The 23,147-nt window shown below is 41.7% G+C and overlaps 1 protein-coding gene across 1 annotated transcript in view; it reads right to left on the bottom strand.

Moving 5' to 3' along the window:
- LOC142657901 (complement factor H-like) overlaps positions 1 to 23,147 on the bottom strand; it is a 55,341-nt gene that overhangs the window by 26,226 nt on the left and 5,968 nt on the right. Inside the window, exons 2-7 of the mRNA XM_075833424.1 lie at positions 17,682 to 17,864; positions 10,995 to 11,100; positions 7,997 to 8,073; positions 5,738 to 5,923; positions 3,870 to 4,061; positions 1,867 to 2,058 (exon numbers count right to left, since the gene is read on the bottom strand). Of these exons, the coding sequence (XP_075689539.1) occupies positions 1,867 to 2,058; positions 3,870 to 4,061; positions 5,738 to 5,923; positions 7,997 to 8,073; positions 10,995 to 11,100; positions 17,682 to 17,864 (936 nt within the window). The remainder of the gene's footprint in view (positions 1 to 1,866; positions 2,059 to 3,869; positions 4,062 to 5,737; positions 5,924 to 7,996; positions 8,074 to 10,994; positions 11,101 to 17,681; positions 17,865 to 23,147) is intronic.

Here is a 23,147-nt window from a genome sequence, read left to right on the forward strand (position 1 = left end):
TCGTTTCCCCAATAAACCAGGTCCACTTAGAAAGGGTCCGGTGGCCATTCATAAAAGGGGGGGTACTGTAAAGGATCTGCCAGGCACAACTTCTGTGGATACTCCCATAGCTAATCAGTCCCCACCTGAGTATGTGTCTCTGAGACTGACTCAATCTTCCACCACTCAGGATGGCAGGCTTAGGAGTGGGAGAGCCTATCGCAGCCTGGCCAGACGGAGCTAGCTCCCGCCCTCTGTCTATTTATACCTGCCTTTCCTGTTCCTCCTTTGCTTGTGATTCTTCTCGTGTGGTTTCCTGGCCCAGCTACAGCTTCTGACTATTTGATCCTGCTCCATACTGACCCTGGCTTGCTGACTACTCTCCTGCTCTGCGTTTGGTACCTCGTGCACTCCTGGTTTTGACTCGGCTCGTCCACCATTCTTGTTGCTCACGGTGTTCCCGTGGGCAACTGCCCCTTTCCCTTTGCTTTGTGTTCCCTTGTCTGTTTGTCTCGTGCACTTACTGAGCATAGGGACCGCCGCCAAGTTGTACCCCGTCGCCTAGGGCGGGTCGTTGCAAGTAGGCAGGGACAGAGTGGTGGGTAGATTAGGGCTCACTTGTCCGTTTCCCTACCCCGTCATTACAATTATCATGTCGGCAGTGGGGAGATGCGCTTCCGACAACGATAATATTTGACTTTTTTATAACGATACGACCAGCAGATGAACGAGCGTTTGCCTGTTCATCTGCTGATCGCTGCCCTGTTTATTCTATGAATGATCGTTTGCCCGATAAGTGGTACATGTAGTAGGGACTTTACAGTAGTCAAGACGATAGTGAATAAGAGCGACAATGAGAGTTTTGGCTGTTTCTACAGTAACAAAATGGTGGATTCTGGAGATATTCTTGAGGTGAAGGTGACAGGGGCAGGCAAGTGATTTTTATGCAGCGTATCCGACATGTGGGAACCCAGCTGTAGAGTGGCATGTACCCACTTGGTGTAGCAAGTGAGCGCTCGTTTACAAGATAATTGGCTCATGTAGAAGTGCCTTTAGGGCTTTTTCACACGCGCGAACTGTGTTTATGTCTGTGTAACAGCCGTTAAAACAACGGCCGTGACACGGACGCATGGATTTCAATGGGACCACTCACACGGCCGCTGTTTTAACGGACCGTGTGAAGGGGTCCATTGAAAAATAGGACATGTCCTATTTTCTTCCGTTTTTATGGATCCCTCGATAAACTGAAGTCTATAAGGGATCCATGAAAACAGGTCTCACACGGGTGCAACACAGACATGAAAAATGGCCTTTGTTAACATCTGAGTTTGCACTCGGTCGTGTGAATTCAGCCTTAGAGTCCTTTCTGCAATTACATCACCTTTATCTTTAAATTCGATTTGAATGAAGACAAATATTAATATGTCCATGTGTTCAAAAATAAAATCTTTACATGTAATGTCCTTACTATTTTACATGACTGTATGCTCTCCTTAGTCCTACACTATTCCACTTCAGTCATTTATATTTATGCAGCCAGCAAGCAGATTCTTGCATGTAACCAAATCTTCCTGTACCAATCTCTGCTGTCCTACTTAATCATTCTGGAGAAATCTGACAGTCAAAAGGGTACTGTTTGACTGTTTCCATAAAGACAGATGTGGACGGTGCCAGGAGTCCAGACCAGGACACTTGGGAGACATGGGATTCGAATTTTAAAGGATCCACACAAACAAGATTAGTGAGATGCATATAGACCCAAACCACATTGTGACACCTTCTATAGTAATGAAAATCAACTCTTCCATTAATCAATGTTGAGTTTCCATTTCCGTATACTATGACCAGTGCAAGTCATTCAGCAAAGGTAAAATTATTTGTTCTTACCTCTCTTGTCGCAGGTGGGATATGTCAGAATACCGCTGTTACATTGTATTCTTAGCTTTGCTGGATCAGATATATTATATCCAGAAACACATTCAAACTGAACATCTGCATTGTCTTCAATATGTAGTACTCGATCATCATTTAGTCGTATATTGTTTTTCCTCATGTCACTTTCCTGTAAAGTGCATAACCCTGTAGCAAAATACATAAAAACAATATAACAACTGACATGCAATTGAGGCAACTTAGTCTGTAAGCAGGCACTCTCTATTAGGAAGTCGGTTTTGCATTTTGCTTTTTATTTTGCATTGCTGTAGTTGTCAGAAAATTGCTATTTCTACTTGATCTGACCTCTGTACGGTGGTAGACAGAGATGAGGGAGGAGATGTAAGGACGTGCAGCACAGTGGAGAGCTTTGTGGGTGAGAGTAATAAGTGTAAATTGTATTCTACAGTTAATGGACCACCGGTGAAGTGACTGACACAGGGTACAGGCATCGGTGTAGAGGTAAGTCCGAAAGATGAGCCGTTTCCTCATTCAGAATAGATTGGAAAGGGGAGAGTTTAGTGTGGGAAAGACCGATGAGTAATGAGTAAAGGTCCCCTTACACGGCCCGTCCTGGGCCGTGTACACGAGTGCCAATCAACGAGACAGCTTCTTGATCAGCGCATGTTTGCTACTTTCACAAGGAGCTAGTATGGGGATGAGCACTCGTTACTCCGATCACTCGTCCCAATCCATTATTATCATGTCGGCAGCTCGTCTCTCTGTTTAAATACGGAGATGTGCTTCCGACAACGATAATATTTGACTTTTTTAAAATGATACGATCAGCAGATGATTGAGCTTTTGCTTGTTTATCTGCTGATCGCTGCCGTGTTTACACATGGCAATTATTCCAGGAACGATCATTTGCCCGATAATTGGTCCGTGTAAATGTGCCATTACTGTAGTCAACATGATAGTAAATAAGAGCGACAATGAGTGTTTTGACTGTTTCCACAGTAACAAAATGGTGGATTCTGGAGATGTTCTTGAGGTGAAAGTGACAGGGGCAGGCAAGTGATTTTTACACAGCGTATCCGACCCGTCGGAACCCAGCCATAGAGTGGCATGTACCCCCTTAGGTGTAACAAATGAACGCTTGTTTGCTCGATAATTGGCCCGTGTAAATGTGCCTTTAGGACTTTTTCACACAAACTTTGTATACGTCTGTGTAACGGCCGTTAAATCAACGGACGCATGTTTTTCAATAGGGCCACTCACACGGCCGTTGTTTTAATGGACCGTGTGAAGGGTCGGTTGAAAAATAGGACCTGTCCTATTTTCTTCCGTTTTCACGGATCCCTCGATAGCTTGAAGTCTATGCGGGATACGTGAAAACAGGTCTCGGACGGGTGCAACTTGGACTTGAAAAATGGCCTTTATTAACGTCTGAGTTTGCACTCGGTCATGTGAATCCAACCTTAGAGTCCTTTGTGCAATTATATCACCTTTATCTTTAAATACGGTTTGAATTAAGACAAATATTAATATGTCCATGTGTTCAAAAATAAAATCTTTACATGTGGTGTCCTTACTATTTTACATGACTGTATGCCCTCCTTGATCCTACACTATTCCACTTCAGTCATTTATATTTATGCAGCCAGCAAGCAGATTCTTTCATGTAACCAAATCTTCCTGTATCAATCTCTGCTGTCCTACTTAATCAATCTGGAGAAATCTAACAGTCAAAAGGGTACTATGTTTGACTGTTTCCATAAAGACAGATGTGGACGGTGCCAGGAGTCCAGACCAGGCCACTTGAGAGTCATGGGATTCGAATGTTAAAGGAACCACACAAATAAGATTAGTGAGCTGCATATAGACCCAAACCACACTGTGACACCTTCTATAGTAATGAAAATCAACTATCTTCCATTAATCAATGGTGAGTTTCCATTTCCATATAATATGACCAGTGCAAGTCATTCAGCAAAGGTAAAATTATTTGTTCTTACCTGTCTTGTCGCAGGTGGGATATGTCAGAATACCGCTGTTACATTGTATTCTTAGCTTTGCTGGATCAGATATATTATATCCAGAAACACATTCAAACTGAACATCTGCATTGTCTTCAATATGTAGTACTCGATCATCATTTTGTCGTATATTGTTTTTCCTCATGTCACTTTCCTGTAAAGTGCATAACCCTGTAGCAAAATACATAAAAACAATATAAGAACTGACATGCAACTCAGGCAACTTAGTCTGTAAGCAGGCACTGTCTATTAGGAAGTCGGTTTTGCATTTTGTTTTTATTATGCATTGCTGTAGTTGTCAGAAAATTGCTAGCTCTACCTGATCTGACCTCTGTAGGGTGGTGGACAGAGATGAGGGAGGAGAGGAAAGGAGGTGCAGCACTGTGGAGAGCTTTGTGGGTGAGGCTAATAAGTGTAAATTGGATTCTAAAGTTAATGGACCACCGGTGAAGTGACTGACACAGGGTACAGGCATCGGTGTAGAGGTAAGTCCGAAAGATGAGCCTGACTGCTGCATTCAGAATAGATTGGAAAGGGGAGAGTTTAGTGCGGGGAAGACCGATTAGCAATGAGTTACAGTACTCAAGACGGTTTCCACAGTAAGAAAAGTGTTGATTCCTGAGATGTTTTTGAGGTGAAGGTGACAGGGGCAGGCAAGTGACTGAATTTAAGGAGTAAATGAAAGATCGGAGTCAAACATAACTCCAAGTCAACAGGCCTAGGAGTTATGGTAGTACCACACACCGAGATGAAGACATGAGATTTAGGTAGGTTGGTAGATGGTGGAAACATAAGGAGCTCAGTTGCTTACAGATTAATTTTCAGATAGAGAAGACATGATGCTAGAGACAGCGGACAATCACTGGTGTTTTCTATTATAGTGGGGGTGATGTCCCAGAAAGAGGTATATAATTGGGTGCCAAATTTGCTGATAGTTTGTCCAATAGGGGCTGTGTAGAGAGAAAAGAGGAGAGGACCTAGGACTGATACCTGAGGAACCACCGATAGCAAGAAGAAGAGGAGAAGTAGTAGAACCAGCAAATGACACACTGAACAAAGAGATAGGAAGAAAACCAAGAGAGAGCAGTGTCCTTAAGGCCAATAGAGTGAAGCGTATTGAGTAGTATAATAAACATAGTGATAAAAACAGGTATAATGAACATGGTATCATAACACAAGTATAATGCACACAGTGATGTCACAGTACAGAGATAAATATTATTCTCTTATTTGGCAGAGTGGCTGCATGATCGTCTCTGGTCTTTCTTAGAGTCCAGGTGCGTCTGCACCCTGTATAGTTAGGCCACCAGAATAGAATGCCTTTAGTGACAACCTTTATTTTGCTCAAAGACTTATGGAATAATAGCTCGAAAAGACACTACTCAGTATTAATGAATTGTTCCCCCATGTGGAGAAGCAGTTCAGATACACTTTATAAGGGAATTGCTGTATATAATTACAATTGTAATGTGGAAAAAGTGAACCTTTACTTTAAGCTGCAACCGTTAGGTATGCGGTGTCTTAACAGTATGAGCAACCACAAAGTGATTGAAATGTCAAAGCACTAAATCCGTAATAACCTACCGATGGCAACATTATTACAATATAGGATAATAACCTACTCAATCTACTCTAAATATGCCCAGGTCACCATATTAAATATGTGCACAAATGCTGAAAAACAATAAAATCTTTATCCATAAGATTATTTTCATTTTTATTCCATATTTGAGTTTACCAGACAAAAAAAACATTTTTCTTTGTCTTGAACATCAAGAAAGTTTCCAAACATTTTCAAATTAGGGCAATAAAGTTTCTGCCTACTATGTTCTTAAGGATTACATCACCTTTACAAGTTGGAGGATCCATATTCCATGTTCCATTTTCAGTACAATAAATTTTAGATGGCCCCCTAAGCCTATGTTTCGGATTTTTGCATTGTAAGGTTATAACGAGGCCCATGGAAAATTCATCATCATTCACATTAGACAGGACTCTTACACTGTCATCCCTCACTGGTGGACAGAGGCGAGCTGTAATGAAACAAGTAGCACCACAGTGAAAGGGCTTTTTTAATCTTGGTTTTGGCTTAAATACAAAAAAATGCACTGTGTGAACAAGGCCTAAAATTTTCATCCCATTAGAGGGCTCTTAAAAAATGAAATCTCGTTTTGCATACATTGCACTGTAATAGAAGGCAGGTGTCTGCAGAAAGATAGGAATATCCCCTCTCCATACCTTCTATGGACAAGAGTTTTTACATATATGTTTTTTTTTCTGTGCCTTTTATCCACTGAAGTAAATGGAGGAAATGCCACATAGACACCACAGAAAGGTGGATCATGCATAGTGTGAAACAGAATTTAATTAATCCATATTCACTATTGTGTCAAATAGTTCTGATGCATTTTTCTGCCAGAAAAACAGCAGGAGAAAACATGCAAGTGTGTTAAATCAGGAGATTGAATTCAGTTGTTATGTCATGATGAGGAACCTTTTTTTTTTGCATTATAGAGAACTCTTAAAGGGGGTTTCCACCTTCTGACAACTGATGACCAATCCACCGGATAGGTCATCAGTATGTCATCGGTGCGGATCCGACACCCGGACCCCGAACCGATGAGCCACTCCGGTGGCATGCGGGCACCTGATGTTAGGGCTCATAATGCTATGTACAGAGCCCGGAAGCAGTTGGCTCCGTACATAGCATAGCGGCCGTGCTGCAGAACTGCAGGTCTGCTCCTATTCACTTGAATAGGAGCAGAGCTGCAGCTCGGACTGCTATTCCATGGCCGGAGCCATCTGCTTCCAGCTTGTACGTCCGCTGCACAGAGGCACCGAACCAGTTGATCTGTGTGGGGACCCGGGTGTCGAACCCCCACAGATCATGTACTGATGACCTATCCGGTGGATAGGTCATCAGTTGTCAGAAGCTGGAAAACCCCTTTAGTGCCTGTTTACGTCACGAGCTGGGATAGATGAAAACTCTCGGTCTTCTTTCTCTTTTTAGATTGTCCAAAGCATACTGTACCGCACCATTTATCATTACAGGATGTACAGGTATGAAGTTTTTGTGCTTGTCAGCTGCTAAGTCGTGTATTTAAGTCCATATTGTTTACCTTTAGGTTGAATTCACACGTGCAGTTTTTTTTGTACAATTCTTGTTGCAGTTTTGTAGCCAAAGACAGGATTGGATTCCAAAATAATGAAAAGTATAGCGAAAAAACTTCTTCTTCTCCTCTCTTTTGGATTCACTCCAGGGTTTGGCTCAAAAACTGCATTGCAAATGGCATAAAAATTTTTTTAGGCCGGGTTCCCATGTAGCGTAAATACTGCATAATTTCCGCAACGGAAGTCTGCGCTTAAATTCCGCAGCATTTACAGAAGCAGCAAAGTGCATGAGATTTAGAAAATCTTATGCCAACGCTGCAGAAAAGAACGCAGCGTAAACATTAATAAATTGACCTGCGGTATGGAATTTAAATCAGCAGAATCTCAATTTATGCTGTTTTTTCGTTGCCTTTCTGTTGCGGGTTTTCCCCATTGAATTCAATAGGGATGCAAAACCCGCAACAGAAAGCCATGGGTTGCAACTTTTGCGACGGAATCGCAGCAATTCCCCCACAAAAATCAAAACAGGAGCAAAAAAAAAAATCATACTTACCCAGAACTCTTTCATTCTTCCTGCAGTCCGACCTCTTGGGATGACGTGTCATCCCATGTGACCGCTACAGCCAATTACAGGCTGCAGCATTCACATGGCCTGCAACATCATCTTAGGAGGCTGAACTACGCGCAAGAGAGAAGGAGGGGGTAAGTATGAACTTTTTTTTTTCCCCAACGCTGCTTTACGTAGCAGAAATTCTGTCTGAAAAACCGCAACACAATGGGGGAACCCAGCCATGCAGTGGCATTTACCCCTTTAGATGCTACAGCTTGGGAGCCTAGGTTCTAGAGGGGTTGTCCACTCAAAAAAGAGGCCAGTATACATAGGTTACAAATGAAATGAAAATCCATCATAGAAAACTCTGACCTGGATCTGGGTCCTCGATAATTTACTCATTGAGGTATGAAATAAAGCATATAAATTGGTTATTAATAGTTACCTTCACAGTGAGGAGGTTGATTTGTCCAACCCTGTGCAGCGCATGTTCGTATTTTATGTTTGCTCACCATCTGATACCTGGTTTGAAAACACATTCAGTAAATGGAAGTAAAGTTAGGATGTGTACTTTAATATTTTACCCTGTGGTGCATGCGTACTCCTACACGAAAACCCACATGGAACGAATTCATGTAGGACTGATTTCGGAAATTATAATGGTCCAAGTATTAAGGGGTTGTCCACTTTCTTAAAAGTGATGACCTATCCACCGGATAGGTCATCAGTATATGATCGGTGCGTGTCCGACATCCGGACCCCGCACCGATCCGCAACTCCGGCTGCCTCCGGGCACCAGATGTTTGGAAAGAGATGCAGTATTTGGAGCCGGAAGCAGATGGCTCCGGTAAAAGGAGAGCGACCGTTTGGCAGAACTGCAGCTCTGCTCCTATTCACTTGAATAGGAGCAGAGCTGCAATACTGCAGCTCGGCCTGCTATATTTTGACCGTAGCCATCTGCTTCCGGCAACATCGTCCGGCGCACGGAGGCAGCCGGAGTGGGGGATCGGTGCGGGGTCCAGGGGTCTGACACGCACCGATCATATACAGATGACCTATCCAGTGGATAGGTCATGACTTGTCAGAAAGTGGAAAACCACTTTAAGTAATGGCAGAGATTAATGTCATTGACATAGAGATAACTATGTTAGAAATGTTACAGGAGTTATGAGGCCCTATCATTGATATTTAGAAGTATCTCGGGTAATTTGTCTACATTGCGGTCACTGCTATGTTTCATTTAAATAAAGCTATTTAAAGCAAATCTGTTACCATACTATGCCAACCTATTTGAGGCTAGCATAGTATGTGAACAGATCCACTGTACAATCAGCCCAAACGGCATTCAAAATATTGTAAATGTGTACTATGTTCATGAGGGGAGTTTTCCTCTCGATTCTTCCGGCCTTCTCCCACCAGTGATTGATGGCTGTCATGTATATACAGCCAGATACGTGGTGGCTGTCAGTCACTCTTGAGAGAGGTGGGGTGGGTGGAAGGAGACTTATGTGGAGATCTGGCTGTCCCCATACTATGCTACCCTTAAACAGAACACCACAGTACGATGACAGAGCCGATTGAAAGCAAAATTGTCAGTTGCTAGGAATAATCCTAGTTTTTGGATTCATATTGGCATTGATTTATTTATTTCACTGACTCATAGATTTCAAAATTACAACTCTATTACAGCAAAGGTCAAAACTATTTTCATAGGATTTTAAAAACCTTGATGATTGTTTATGTATAAGGTTTTTACTGCCAAGCTTTAGAAAATGTGACTACCTATAAAAATTAATCAGTAAAACCACTACGTGACAAAAAGAGAAAATTATTTTTCTCAGAACTCATACACACGGTCTTATTACATCCCTGTGTTGTACGAAGCTATAATGGGGCACCCATGGAGATTGAGATATTCTAGGATCAAATGCTTCCTGGGAAGAATACCTTGGACATACACCATGCGATGGAGTGCCACAAGGCGGCACATGGAGTCCCTTAGTGTCCTCAGCATGAAGCCGCAGGGTACGACGTGCGCTGCCGTACAACCTCATGCACACAGTTCTGCCATAAGAATTAGGCAGACCCCGGACGAAGGCAATCGCCGAAACGCGCGTCGGGTTGGGACGTCTAATCCCTGGTTACATCATGTCCACTGGTATGTTGCTTTACTTTTTCTGTCCTGTGTAGCAGTCATAGCTCTATTGTGCTCACTTCTTGCTGGTCATCTTCTGATTTCAAGCACACTTTTTGCATAATTTGGTTCATACCACCTGTGTAACTATGTGTGACTGTTACTGACGTCATATACTTACTTGACAATCACCACAGCTACCGGTACCTGATTTCACTTTTTTGATATTGTGCTGTTGTCATTTGATGTACCTTGCTTGAATTCGTGCTGCTTTTCATTAGATACAGTTTCTTATGCGATTACATGCACGTATTTCCATTACTATAATATTTGTATACTGCCTACATGTGGACACAATATCCATACCTGATATTCTTGATTGATTAGACGTCCTTTTTACTGTGTGACTCATCCTCTATTTCCATTTTTATTCGTCTCATGTTTTTATCTCAATAAAGAATTGTTTGTATCTATCTTTCTTTGAATGTGTGCCTTAGTCGATCATATTTGTTGTGGGTTGGTTCTCCATAAGAATTAGGCGTCTAGTAGAGAAAGTGTGCCACCGGTGCCTGATTCAGTGTGCCACTGTAGCTATACAACGGCCACAGTGTGGTGGATCTAATATCTAGTAACAGAATCAGCAAAAAAAGTACAGGTATGAGACTGACCCATGTGATTCTTTAATGACACCTGAGTGGAGTTTAACGTTGATGATTGGAATCACTGCACGTTATTTTAGGGGATGGACCGCTCTAATCCTAATCTCAGGAAAGCTTTTGAAGACACTTCTACATCAGAACGTTGTCCTGGCATGGGGAAATAAAGAATATGGGCAGTTTGACACGGCTAAACGATCTATGTTTAAAGGTTTAAGTTCAGTTTAGTAGAACCTCGGAAGGGTACCATAATACGGACACTGAAACGTAGCCATATTACAGCTATGTGAAACCATTCTTCCACTGAATCTATGTCCTTCATTTTCTTAAGTTATACTACTATATAAATTATATCTTTACGAATGTGTTATCCGCAGATCTTTTGATTAGTAGTGCCCAATCTGGGGCAATTATAAAAATAATATTTTTACAAGAATAAATAGGATATTCCAGTTTTGGCTAAATGTTTACAGTTTTTTGTTATCTGCTTTTCAGTTTGTATGGAAAATAAATAAAAGTGTCCACCTGTGTCTGCTAAGTATATCATATGAAGCAATGAGATGACACAAGGTGTAAGTTTAGCTACGAGTTAAAGCCAACTTTAAAAATAATTAAACTGCTCTTCAAATCTTAAAGCAATTGTTTATACATACCCCTCATCACAAGAGTATTCCACCACGGCTCCAAATACAAACTCATGCCCATTTGTTTGTTTAAATGTGCCAAATGGGATATCTCCAGGTTGACCACAAGATCTCTCTGTTAGGAGTAAAAAAAATAAAAATTAGTCATTCAACAAGCTAGATTTGGGGATTCGTGGCTGCCACTGTTATTTGGGTTGTGTGGCTGTCACTGTTATGGGGGAAATATTTGGGTCCATGGCTATCAGTTTTACGAGGTTGTCACCCTGGGCAGGTGCTTCAAATTATTATTGTGGGTACATTATGTAAAAATGTTTGTAATAGTCACAAGGTTGCTTGCAATTTTCTTCCCCATTGGGAATAATTGGGGTTAATCACGACCACGATTATGCCACATTCTACCATAAATTACTGTCGAAATGTAGCCCGAGCCTTATTGGTACCTTAGTACAGAAGTGGGGAACTTTTTTTCTGCCAAGGGCCATTTGGATATTTATAACATCATTCGGGGGCCATACAAAATAATCAACTTAAAAATTACCCTGCTATATTTAGTCAAACATTTAATGAACTCCTAATGTGATGGCTGGAACTGCTTCTTTTTGGTGAGTTGTGTGATGTTAGCCGGTATTGATGATGATGCTACCACGTCGGCCAGTCTGGAGCGCAGTCGACTCTTTGCAATGGTAAGTTTTGAAAAGAACTTCTCCGACTTACTTAAAGGGGTTTTTCCCATCAAGGACATTTATGATATATCCACAGGATATGTCAAAAATGTCAGATAGATGCGCGTCTCACCACTGGGACATGCACCTATCTCTAGAATGGGGCCCCTAAACCACGTTCTACCTATCTGTGTTCCAGCAGCTCTCCGACCATGAAGAGGAAAACAGCGTCCAGGCTGCAGTTCAACTTCACAGATATTCAATACTTCACAGATGTTCAAGAGAATTGCGTAGAAAAATTATCTCAAATTTGGGCACACTGTGTCCAAAAGGATCACCACCTTGATCTAGTCATTTATGCTTTTCATTCTTCTCATGGCAAATTTGGAAATGTATTAATTTGCCATCTGCGTTCTGGGTGACTTTTTAGCTCACACAGAATTTTTTCATGCTGATTTTGATGCGGAAACCACGCTGGAATCAGCGGCAAAAAATGTTCGAAACCGCCTCCCATTGATTTAAAAAAAAGAGAAAGTGTTTTTCGCTGTGTTTTTTGTCCATGCCGCTCAATGGCCATGGCCAAAGAATGCTGCAAAAAACGGCAACAATTTGCTGGCACGTCAAAATCTGCCTTCAAATTCCTGAAGGAATTTTGAGGCAGATTCTTCTGCTTGCAAAAAAAAAACGTCTGTGTGAACTGAGCCTTACACAGACATGATCATCAAATATTTACTCTTGTTTTTAAACTTTTTTGCATTTTCTTTTCCACTTCATCATGCCTGTTCATATAAAATTATCAAATACTGCAGTTTTCATTAATAGCCCCTAGATGGCAGCACTAAGGAGACTCGCTCCAGACTGAGAAAAATATCTACTTTTATGCAGCCTATGGTGAAGCTGAATATTTTCATCCCATTAACAGAAACTGTTCTATTTTACAGAGGAACAGAGATAAACAGCTTTCAAACAGACAACAAGTGATCATTTGTTCTTAAATAGTTAATTTCCATGATTTTCTCCTCAATTATTGTAACCAAAGTTCATTTGTGGTTCTTAATATTTTCCAGCAACTGCATTTGTTCACCACAAAATGTTCAGCTTTGGCCATAATAATATTAGCATGTATTGTACAACTTCCTCACCACAATCAAACTGTTCTATAATTAAACTATACTTAAAGGGAACCTGTCACCAGCATTTCACCTATTGAACTCTGCTCACCCCTCGCTGGCCGCTGCTGTCAAAAGTTAATTGGCATTATCCCTGCTCTTAAACTCCTCGTCTGACCGTAAATAACTGTCTGCAAACATTTTGCATCTTTCATGGTAATAATCGGGCAATCTCGTTCGTTACGCTTCTTATGCCCGCCCACCACCAAAAACTGGCCCAACCTGAATGCTGTCAATCAAAAGTAAGCTGTCACTCAAAAGTAAAGAGGCGTGGTTAACTCGGTAAGGCTTGAGGAATGAAGATGTGACTCTTTTCAAATAAAGACATGACTCTTTTATGCTCATTAGCATACAGTGCAGAAACACTAAAAAACTGAATACTAAAGCTACAGAGCCGACTAAGAAGACAATTATAGGTTACATAAAAATGATTTTTCACCCACTACCACCAGGTATTGCTGGTTTAATAGGTGAAATGCTGGTGACAGGTTCCCTTTAAAGCAAAAATGAACATTTATTGAGCTTCCATTTGTACAAAAAAGATTTGCTATTTTAGCAATTCTCTCATACTAATACTTATTAGACGTATAGATCACTATATAAAGTGGGAGCAATTCTATTTTGTGCATTAGAGCTCCAGTGCCAAGGTCGGTGATTATGCAGGAAAAATAGAAGGGGCCAAAGCACAAGGTCTTGACGCTTTCCAGCATTAGGACATTGTATGCGGTGCCAGCGTCAGAATCTTGCCTGCTCCGCTGCCCTAAGGTAGAGAGAAGCCAGGAGTGGGAAGAGGAAAGTATATAGAGGGGTCTGATTATTATATATTTTTTTATTTGTCTGATCTGTGGTCTGATTTAATTGAATTTTATTTAGGGGTCAATGGTGGTGTTATCCAGTCATGGTATGGTGGTATTATCCAGTCACAGTATGGTGGTATTATCCAGTCACAGTATAAGTGGTATTATCCAGTCACAGTATTGTGGTATTATCCAGTCACAGTATGGTGGTGTTATACAATCACTGAATGGTGTTATTATCCAGTCACAGCATGGTGGTATTATCCAGTCACAGCATGGTGGTATTATCCAGTCACAGTATGATGGTATTATCCAGTCACTGTATGGTGGTATTGTCCAGTGACTGTATGGTGGTATTATCCAGTCACTATATGGTGGTATTATCCAGTCACAGCATGGTGGTATTATCCAGTCACTGTATGGTGGTATTATCCAGTCACAGCATGGTGGTATTATCCAGTCACAGTATGGTGGTAATAACCAGTCACAGTATGATGGTATTATCCAGTCACTGTATGGTGGTATTATCCAGTGACTGTATGGTGGTATTATCCAGTGACTGTATGGTGGTATTATCCAGTCACAGTATGGTGGTATTATCCAGTCACAGTATGGTGGTATTATCCAGTCACAGTATGGTGGTATTATCCAGTCATGGTATAATGGTGTTATCCAGTAACAGTATGGTGGTATTATCCAGTAACAGTATGGTGGTGTTATCCAGTAACAGTATGGTGATATTATCCAGTCACAGCATGGTGGTATTATCCAGTCACAGCATGGTGGTATTATCCAGTCACAGTATGGTGGTATTATCCAGTCACTGTATGGTGGTATTATCCAGTCACTATATGGTGGTATTATCCAGTCACAGTATGGTGGTATTATCCAGTGACTGTATGGTGGTATTATCCAGTCACAGTATGGTGGTATTATCCAGTCACAGCATAGTGGTAATATCCAGTCACAGTATGGTGGTATTATCCAGTCACAGTATGGTGGTATTATCCAGTCACAGTATGGTGGTATTATCCAGTCATGGTATAATGGTGTTATCCAGTAACAGTATGGTGGTATTATCCAGTCACAGTATGGTGGTATTATCCAGTGACTGTATGGTGGTATTATCCAGTCACTATATGGTGGTATTATCCAGTCACAGTATGGTGGTATTATCCAGCCACAGCATGGTGGTATTATCCAGTCACAGCATGGTGGTATTATCCAGTCACAGTATGGTGGTATTATCCAGTCACTGTATGGTGGTATTATCCAGTCACTATATGGTGGTATTATCCAGTCATAGTATAGTGGTATTATCCAGTCACTGTATGGTGGTATTATCCAGTCACAGTATGTTGGTAATATCCAGTCACAGTATGGTGGTATTATCCAGTCACTGTATGGTGGTATTATCCAGTCACAGTATGGTGGTATTATCCAGTCACTGTATGGTGGTATTATCCAGTCACTATATGGTGGTAATATCCAGTCACAGTATGGTGGTATTATCCAGTCACAGTATGGTGGTATTATCCAGTGACTGTATGGTGGTATTATCCAGTCACTATATGGTGGTATTATCCAGTCACAGTATGGTGGTATTATCCAGTCACAGTATGGTGGTAATATCCAGTCACAGTATGGTGGTATTACCCAGTCACTGTATGGTGGTATTATCCAGTCACAGTATGGTGGTATTATGCAGTCACAGTATGGTGGTATTATCCAGTCACAGTATGGTGGTAATATCCAGTCACAGTATGGTGGTAATATCCAGTCACAGTATGGTGGTATTATCCAGTCACAGTATGGTGGTAATATCCAGTCACAGTATGGTGGTATTATCCAGTCACGACATAGTGGTATTTTCCAGTCAAATATGGTGATATTAATCGGTCACTGTTTGGTGGTAAAATTCACAGTATGGTGGTAATATTAAAGGCTATAGTACACCTTTGAAAGGGAATTTTTTTTTTTTTAAATAAAAAGTTTAGTGTGTTTGGTGCAACTTTATAAATGCTTTCTATTAAAAAATAGTTTTACTTCCTCAACTTTCCTGTTGTCTCAACATACCTTTAAATGTGTGGCGCGAGATGATAAGCTTAAAAATAATCAAGATTTTCAACACTCTATCATGAGATGTCTATGCTATTTGTATTTATGTGTGGCCACCCAGTGGTTGTAATGCTAATTGCGGCCTGTCAATTGTTTATAGCATGTTGCCATATTGTATTACATTTTTCTCATTATAAATTGAAGTCCTTAACCAAATTCAAGTAACGGTACGAGTAGACAAATCTGTCTAGCTTGCTGTGTCTCTTTTTATTTTTATTTTTTTACTTCACTGTATTTGCTACTTTTTCACTATATTGGTTGTTCCCCACACCCTTATTTCTCTATATTGCCAAATCAGCTCCTACATGTATAGGGTGGAAAAAAGGGCTTTTTAGGGTCAGGTTGGAGATTGGGGGTCACCTCCTTTGAGGCGGGTGCTCTGATTAGCTAGGGTGGTACTAGGGAGTATTAAGATAATTTGCAAGATTTACCACATCACAATTAAATGCAATTTTTTTTTACCATATCCTAGCCATATGCCATAACAGTATAAGAGGATATTACCCCTTTTAACGGAGTGTATCATTAGAAAATGACATATTATTTAACCCCTTGGAGACATAGCCACTCCCCCACCCCCGCATACCAGAAGCCATAACTTTTTTAATTTTTTGTCGACACAGGCGTATGAGGGCCTAGTTTTTTGCGGAATAAATTGTATTTTTTAATGGCTCTATTTATTGTACTATATAAAGTACTGGGAAACTAAAACAACATTCTTGTGGGTTGAAACGGGAAAAAAACAACGATTCCACCATTGTTTTTTTTATTTTATCTTTATGGTGTTCACTGTGTGGTTGAAACGACATATTATCTTTTCTCTGCTATGACTATAGCAATATCAAATTTATAGAGTATTTTTATGTTTACCACTATTGCAAAAAAAAAAACGATTTGTATTGAAAAAAATAATTTGTGTCACCATATTCTGACAGTCAAAACTTTTTCCATCGATTTAATGTTATGAGGACTTGTTTTTTTGCGGGGTGAGCTGTAGTTTTAATTAGTAAATATTTTGGGGCACATCCAACTTTTTGATTACTGTTTATTCCATTTTTTATAGGGTTTAGGTGACAGAAAAACAGGAGTTTTACTTTTTCAGACATGGCGATACCAATTATGTAAATTTTTTTTTACATTACTTTAAAATAAATATCTGAAAGTTGTTTTTTTTACACACAATATACTGCAATACTTATGTATTTCAGTATATTATAATTTTTATTGGCTTGGCAGGGCTTAATAGTGAGCCCTCCCCATATTCCCATTTGTCGGCTGTCACCAAGAGTTTAACTTTGGAAATTATTATAAACATTATTTACATCATAAAACAAACTTTCAATATTCCAGTTTTCATACTTTCTAGAGCAAACACAATAGTCGGACACTTCCTGTTTTCTGTAGCTCACTTGTCACTCTATACAGACAATAGAGGAAGGAAGTGTGTGCCTCCAATATAGCTGCCTCAGGGAAGTTATTAAAAAAAAAAATATATATATATATATTATATAAAAAAAGAACAAACACTATGGGACAGATTTACTAAGTCATTTTATAGCCACAAAAAAAGGATGCAGCAAATTTGTAAGAGGCGCTTGCAGTTTCTGGCAAAAATTATAGTAAATGTGTCAAGCCCCACCCATTCTGCTAAGCTGCACACAGAAAAGTGGTGTAGAAAAGTTAATAGATTCCCCCCATTATTTCTCTTCTTCAGACTTACACGTAATTAATGGAACTAAAATGTAAAACATGAGACTTTCCTTTTAACCCTGTACAGCATTCACTCACAGGTATTATTCTGTAGTGCCACCTTTTTACAGAACTCCAGAATAGCGGCTGCATAATGGTCCTGTAAATGGTGAAAGAACATTCTTTCTAAATCTCAGACCTCATGTGATCAGTATACAATGTGGTAAAACAGATACCATTCTACTTGAACCGTTAACTTACTTTTGCATTGCCCATTTGATAAAATCTCCCAGTTTCCTTGTAGGCAGACCCTTTTAAATCTCCTAATCAAACTAAATCCAGGACGGCAACTGTAATTTACTGTGCGGCCTTGTGGGTAGGTTTCTTCATCCCAGTTACCCAGCAACTGTGCATTTTCTATATCTGGTGGTTTTCCACATGTAACTAAAAAATAAAAAGATCATTTAGTAAAATTAAAATTTGGCATTATGTATTGCATGAGATTTTGGTACCACATTTTGCTGAACATCCTTGACAATGAATACCATACTGTATAATAATTATGCATTGGCAACCAAATGTCATTAAAGGGGTTGTGCGGTATCAGCAAATTAATATTATTCATTGTATAACTAAAAGGTACAAAAAAAATGCAAATTTTCTTTCTGTATTAACTCCTCATGGTTTTCAAGATCTCTGCTTGTTATTTTTCAGTAGGAACATTTATTGCTTACTTCCAGTGGATAAAATGATGTCCATGGTCATGTGATGGACACAGTCCTGATCCCCATAACATCAGGCTTTGTGCTTCCATTAACAATACTATTAACGTTGCCATCAGTCTGCCCCCCATTAACAGTTCAGGCACAGTGCTCACCTCTAAACAATAGTACCAGCAGAGCTCCCAATAAACAGTACTCAAAATAGGTCAAATTATTTGTGCTTTTTATTTTCATAATATATACTTATAGTTTGGAAGTCTGACCTTGCGGTTGTACAAGTGTTGAGGCTGTAATACAGACCATAAAGCTGGATTCACACGAGCACATTACATCCATAATGGACGGACGTATTTCGGCCGGAAGTCCCGGACCGAACACACTGCAGGGAGCCGGGCTCCTAGCATCATAGTTATGTACGATGCTAGGAGTCCCTGCCCCGCTGCCGGACAACTGTCCCGAACTGAAAACATGATTACAGTACGGGACAGTTGTCCGGCAGCGAGGCAGGGACTCCTAGCATTGTACATAAGTATGATGCTAGGAGCCCGGCTCCCTGCAGTGTGTTCGGTCCGGGACTTCCGGCCAAAATACGTCCGTCCATTACGGACGTAACATGCTCGTGTGAATCCAGCCTAACATGCAGCTGTATAACCAGCTTAAAGAGGCTCTGTCACCAGTTTATAAGTGCCCTATCTCCTAGATAATCTGATTGGTGCTGTAATGTAGATAACAGCAGTGGTTTTTATTTTGAAAAACAATCATTTTTGAGCAAGTTATGAACAATTTTAGATTTGATTTATGCTAATTAGTTCTTAATGACCAACTGGGCATTTTTTAACTTTTTACCAAGTGGGCATTGTAAAGAGAAGTGTATGACGCTGACCAATCAATGTCATACACTTCTCTTCATTCATGCCCAGCTTGTTTCACTGCACAGCGCGATCTCGCGAGATCACGCTGTGACATCACTTTCTCCCACAGGTCCTTCACTGGAGCGATGGAAGAGTCAACAGACATCACCTCCAGCTGTTGTCTCTTCCATTGCTCCAGTGAAGGACCTGTGGGAGAAAGTGACGTCACAGCGTGATCTCGCGAGATCACGCTGTGCAGTGAATCAAGCTGGGCATGAATGAAGAGAAGTGTATGACGCTGATTGGTCAGTGTCATACACTTCTCTTTACAACGCCCACTTGGTGAAAAGTTAAAAAACGCCCAGTTGGTCATTAAGAACTAATTAGTATAAATCTAAAATAGTTCATAATTTGTTCGAAAATGATAGTTTTTCAAAATAAAAAACACTGTTGTTATCTACATTACAGCACCGATCAGATTATGTAGGAGATAGGGCACTTATAATCTGGTGACAGAGCCTCTTTAAGGCTACGTTCACACTACCATTAGGCTTCATTTAGCTCTCTTCCTTTAGAGGAAGTGATGAATGAGAGTCTAAACGGAAAGCATTGCTTGTTTCAAATGCATTTAGTTTGCCTCCGTTCGCTAGATTTCCGTTTTTTTTACGGAAGCAAAAGTGCAGTCTGCAGCACTTTTGCTTCCATGGAAAAAAAAACGGAAACCTAGCGAACGGAGGCAAACGGAATGCATCCGAAACAAAAGAATTACCATTAAAATAAATTGTAATTCTAATGGAAGCGATATTTTCCGTTCATCTCTTCCACTGACGGAAGAGAGCTAAACGGAGCTAAACGGTAGTGTGAAAGGAGTCTGACACCAGGCTTGAGGAAGTAAAAAAATTTCTCTAAGCTTTTTTTTTTACATTTTTTTAAATAAGCACATGAAACACTCAGACTTAGTGTTTAAATGATGTCCTTAGAGAATTCACTTCTAATATAACTCTCCAAAGGTGAACCTGCACTGGCAATTTTACATGGGCCAATGATCGGGTGAACGAGCGTTCATATGAATGTTCATTCCCGATCATTGTCCTGTGTAAACTGGGCAAATATCAACCGATGAATGTGCAAATGCCCGTTCACCGTCTGATTGCATCTTTTATGTGGCCAAAATAATGGTCGCTAGTCGGCAGCACATGTCTCCCTGTGTAAACAGGGAGATGTACTTCTGATGTGATGCAAACACATGGGGACAAGCGATTGTAATAGGTGGTGAATATGGGCGAATATCTACCTGTGTAAATCAGCTTTAGGGCTTTTCATATGCTACAATTCTGTACTATACTCCCATACCTACCAACCGTCCCGGGTCCGGCGGACAGTCCCGGTTTCTCACCGATGTCCCGCCGTCCCGGGCGGTCTGCAAAATGTCCCGCTGGGCGCTGCATCAAAACAGCTGATCGCTGCTGACAGCAGCAGCGATCAGAAGAAGGCAGGAGTCTTGCGACGGTGTTCTCACTGGGATCGATGCCGGCCCGTGAATGGTCCAGTCACCTGACCTGTCACCTGACCTCATTGGTCAGGTGACTGGAGTGGTCCACTCCCGGGGCCGGCATCGACACCAGTGAGAACGCCGTTGCAAGACTCCTGCCTTCTTCTGACGGTGAGTGACGTCAAAGCAGAGCGGAGAGTGGCAGCAGTAGGCTACCTCTACCGCTTTCCGCTCTGGCGGCAATGTGGCACCTACAGGGGGACTGTGTGTGGAGCTATCTACTAGGGGCTGTGTGTGGAGCTATCTACTGGGGGGCTGTGTGTGGAGCTATCTACAGGGGACTGTGTGTGTATCTATATACAGGGGGTCTGTGTCTGGTGCTATCTACTGGGGGGCTCTGTGTGGATCTATCTACAGGGGGCTGTGTGTGGAGCTATCTACTGGGGGGCTGTGTGCAGCTATCTACAGGGGGCTGTGTGTGGAGCTATGTACAGGGGGGCTGTGTGTGTAGCTATCTACAGGGGGGCTGTGTGTGTAGCTATCTACAGGGGGGCTTTGTCTGACGCTATCTACAGGGGGACTGTGTGTGGCGCTATCTACAGGGGGGGCTGTGTGTGGTGCTATCTACAGGGGGGCTGTGTGTGGTGCTATCTACAGGGGGGCTGTGGCTGGAGCTATCTACAGGGGGGCTGTGTGTGGAGCTATCTACAGGGGGCTGTATCTGGCGCTATGTACAGAGGGGCTGTATCTGGCACTATGTACAGGGGGCTGTTTGTGGCGCTATCTACAGGGGGGCTGTGTCTTGAGTTATCTACAGGGGGCTTTGTGTGGCACATAGTGTACAGGGGGCTGTGTGTGGCACTATCTACAGGAGGGCTGTATCTGGCGCTATATACAGGGGGCTGTATCTGGCGCTATGTACAGGGGGCTGTCTGTGGCTCTATATACAGGGGGCCTGTGTGTGGCGCTATCTACAGGGGGCTGTATCTGGCGCTATGTACAGGGGGGCTGTGTCTGGAGCTATCTACAGGGGTGCTGTATCTGGAGCTATCTACAGGGGGCTGTGTGTGTCGCTATGTACAGGGGGACTGTATCTGGCACTATCTACAGGAAGGCTGTATCTGGAGCTATCTACAGGGGGGGCTGTGTGTGGCGCTATGTATAGGGGGGCTGTATCTGGAGCTATCTACAGGGGGGCTCTGGTGGATGATTTTTCCATTGACCGGTAGCAGAGTTACACAACTGGAAAGAAAAATCCCCATCATGTAACTCTGCTACCTGTCAATTGAAAAGTCATCCACCACAGGGTCTCCCTCTTGACTTTCATTGTTCTCAGCCTTTTCGTTTGTCCTGCAGCTGCTGCTGCCGTGTTGAGCAAATGTTATACCCAAGTTAGGAAAAGTAACATAAAGACGATATAACCGGATCCATAATATCTGTGATATCCACACAGTCTAGAGATCCGCAGTGAGAATGTGCGCATGTTATTTGCAGAAGGATCTTTGATTTGATGTGTTTATACGGGATATTGGGCGTGGTTAGGGTCGTGGCTTAAAATGTCCCTCTTTTCCGAATTCAAAAGTTGGGAGGTATGTACTCCTATTATTGGAATTGCTCCCTTTGTGTGGGAGAAATATCCAATAATGAAGCAGGAGACCATCCTCAGAATTGTTTTTTTTTTTACACCTATGGTACAAAAAACATAGACATAAGGTTGGATATGTAGTGTCCCCCAAAACACTACTTGTGAGACAATATGTTGCAACTGTATTTTATGATGTTATGCAAGATGGTATTTTCCTGGAAGTTTCCAGAAAGTGGTAGTTTATATATAGTGGACCGTGCCCCCTCAGAGTGGCAGTTGGTGCCAGTTGACAGTTGGAGCAGTGGTTGGCAGTTCTGCTGCAAGATCAGCACGTGGCAGTTAAAGAGGCTCTGTCACCAGATTTTGCAACCCCTATCTGCTATTGCAGCAGATAGGCGCTGCAATGTAGATTACAGTAACGTTTTTATTTTTAAAAAACGAGCATTTTTGGCCAAGTTATGACCATTTTCGTATTTATGCAAATGAGGCTTGCAAAAGTACAACTGGGCGTGTTGAAAAGTAAAAGTACAACTGGGCGTGTATTATGTGCGTACATCGGGGCGTGTTTACTACTTTTACTAGCTGGGCGTTGTGTATAGAAGTGTCATCCACTTCTCTTCACAAATCACAACGCCCAGCTTCTGGCAGTGCAGCACTGTGACGTCACTCACAGGTCCTGCATCGTGTCGTCACCAGAGGCTACAGATGATTCTGCAGCAGCATCGGCGTTTGCAGGTAAGTCGATGTAGCTACTTACCTGCAAATGCTGATGCTGCTGCAGAATCAAGTGTAGCCTCTGGTGCCGACACGATGCAGGACCTGTGAGTGACGTCACAGTGCTGCACTGCCAGAAGCTGGGCGTTGTGAAGAGAAGTGGATGATACTTCTATACACAACGCCCAGCTAGTAAAAGTAGTAAACACACCCCGATGTACGCACATAATACACGCCCACTTGGACTTTTACTTTTCAACACGCCCAGTTGTACTTTTGCAAGCCTCATTTGCATAAATACGAAAATGGTCATAACTTGGCCAAAAATGCTCGTTTTTTAAAAATAAAAACGTTACTGTTATC

The sequence above is a fragment of the Rhinoderma darwinii genome, chromosome 7, assembly GCF_050947455.1.
Source record: "Rhinoderma darwinii isolate aRhiDar2 chromosome 7, aRhiDar2.hap1, whole genome shotgun sequence".
In the NCBI taxonomy this organism is placed as follows: Eukaryota; Metazoa; Chordata; class Amphibia; order Anura; family Rhinodermatidae; genus Rhinoderma; species Rhinoderma darwinii.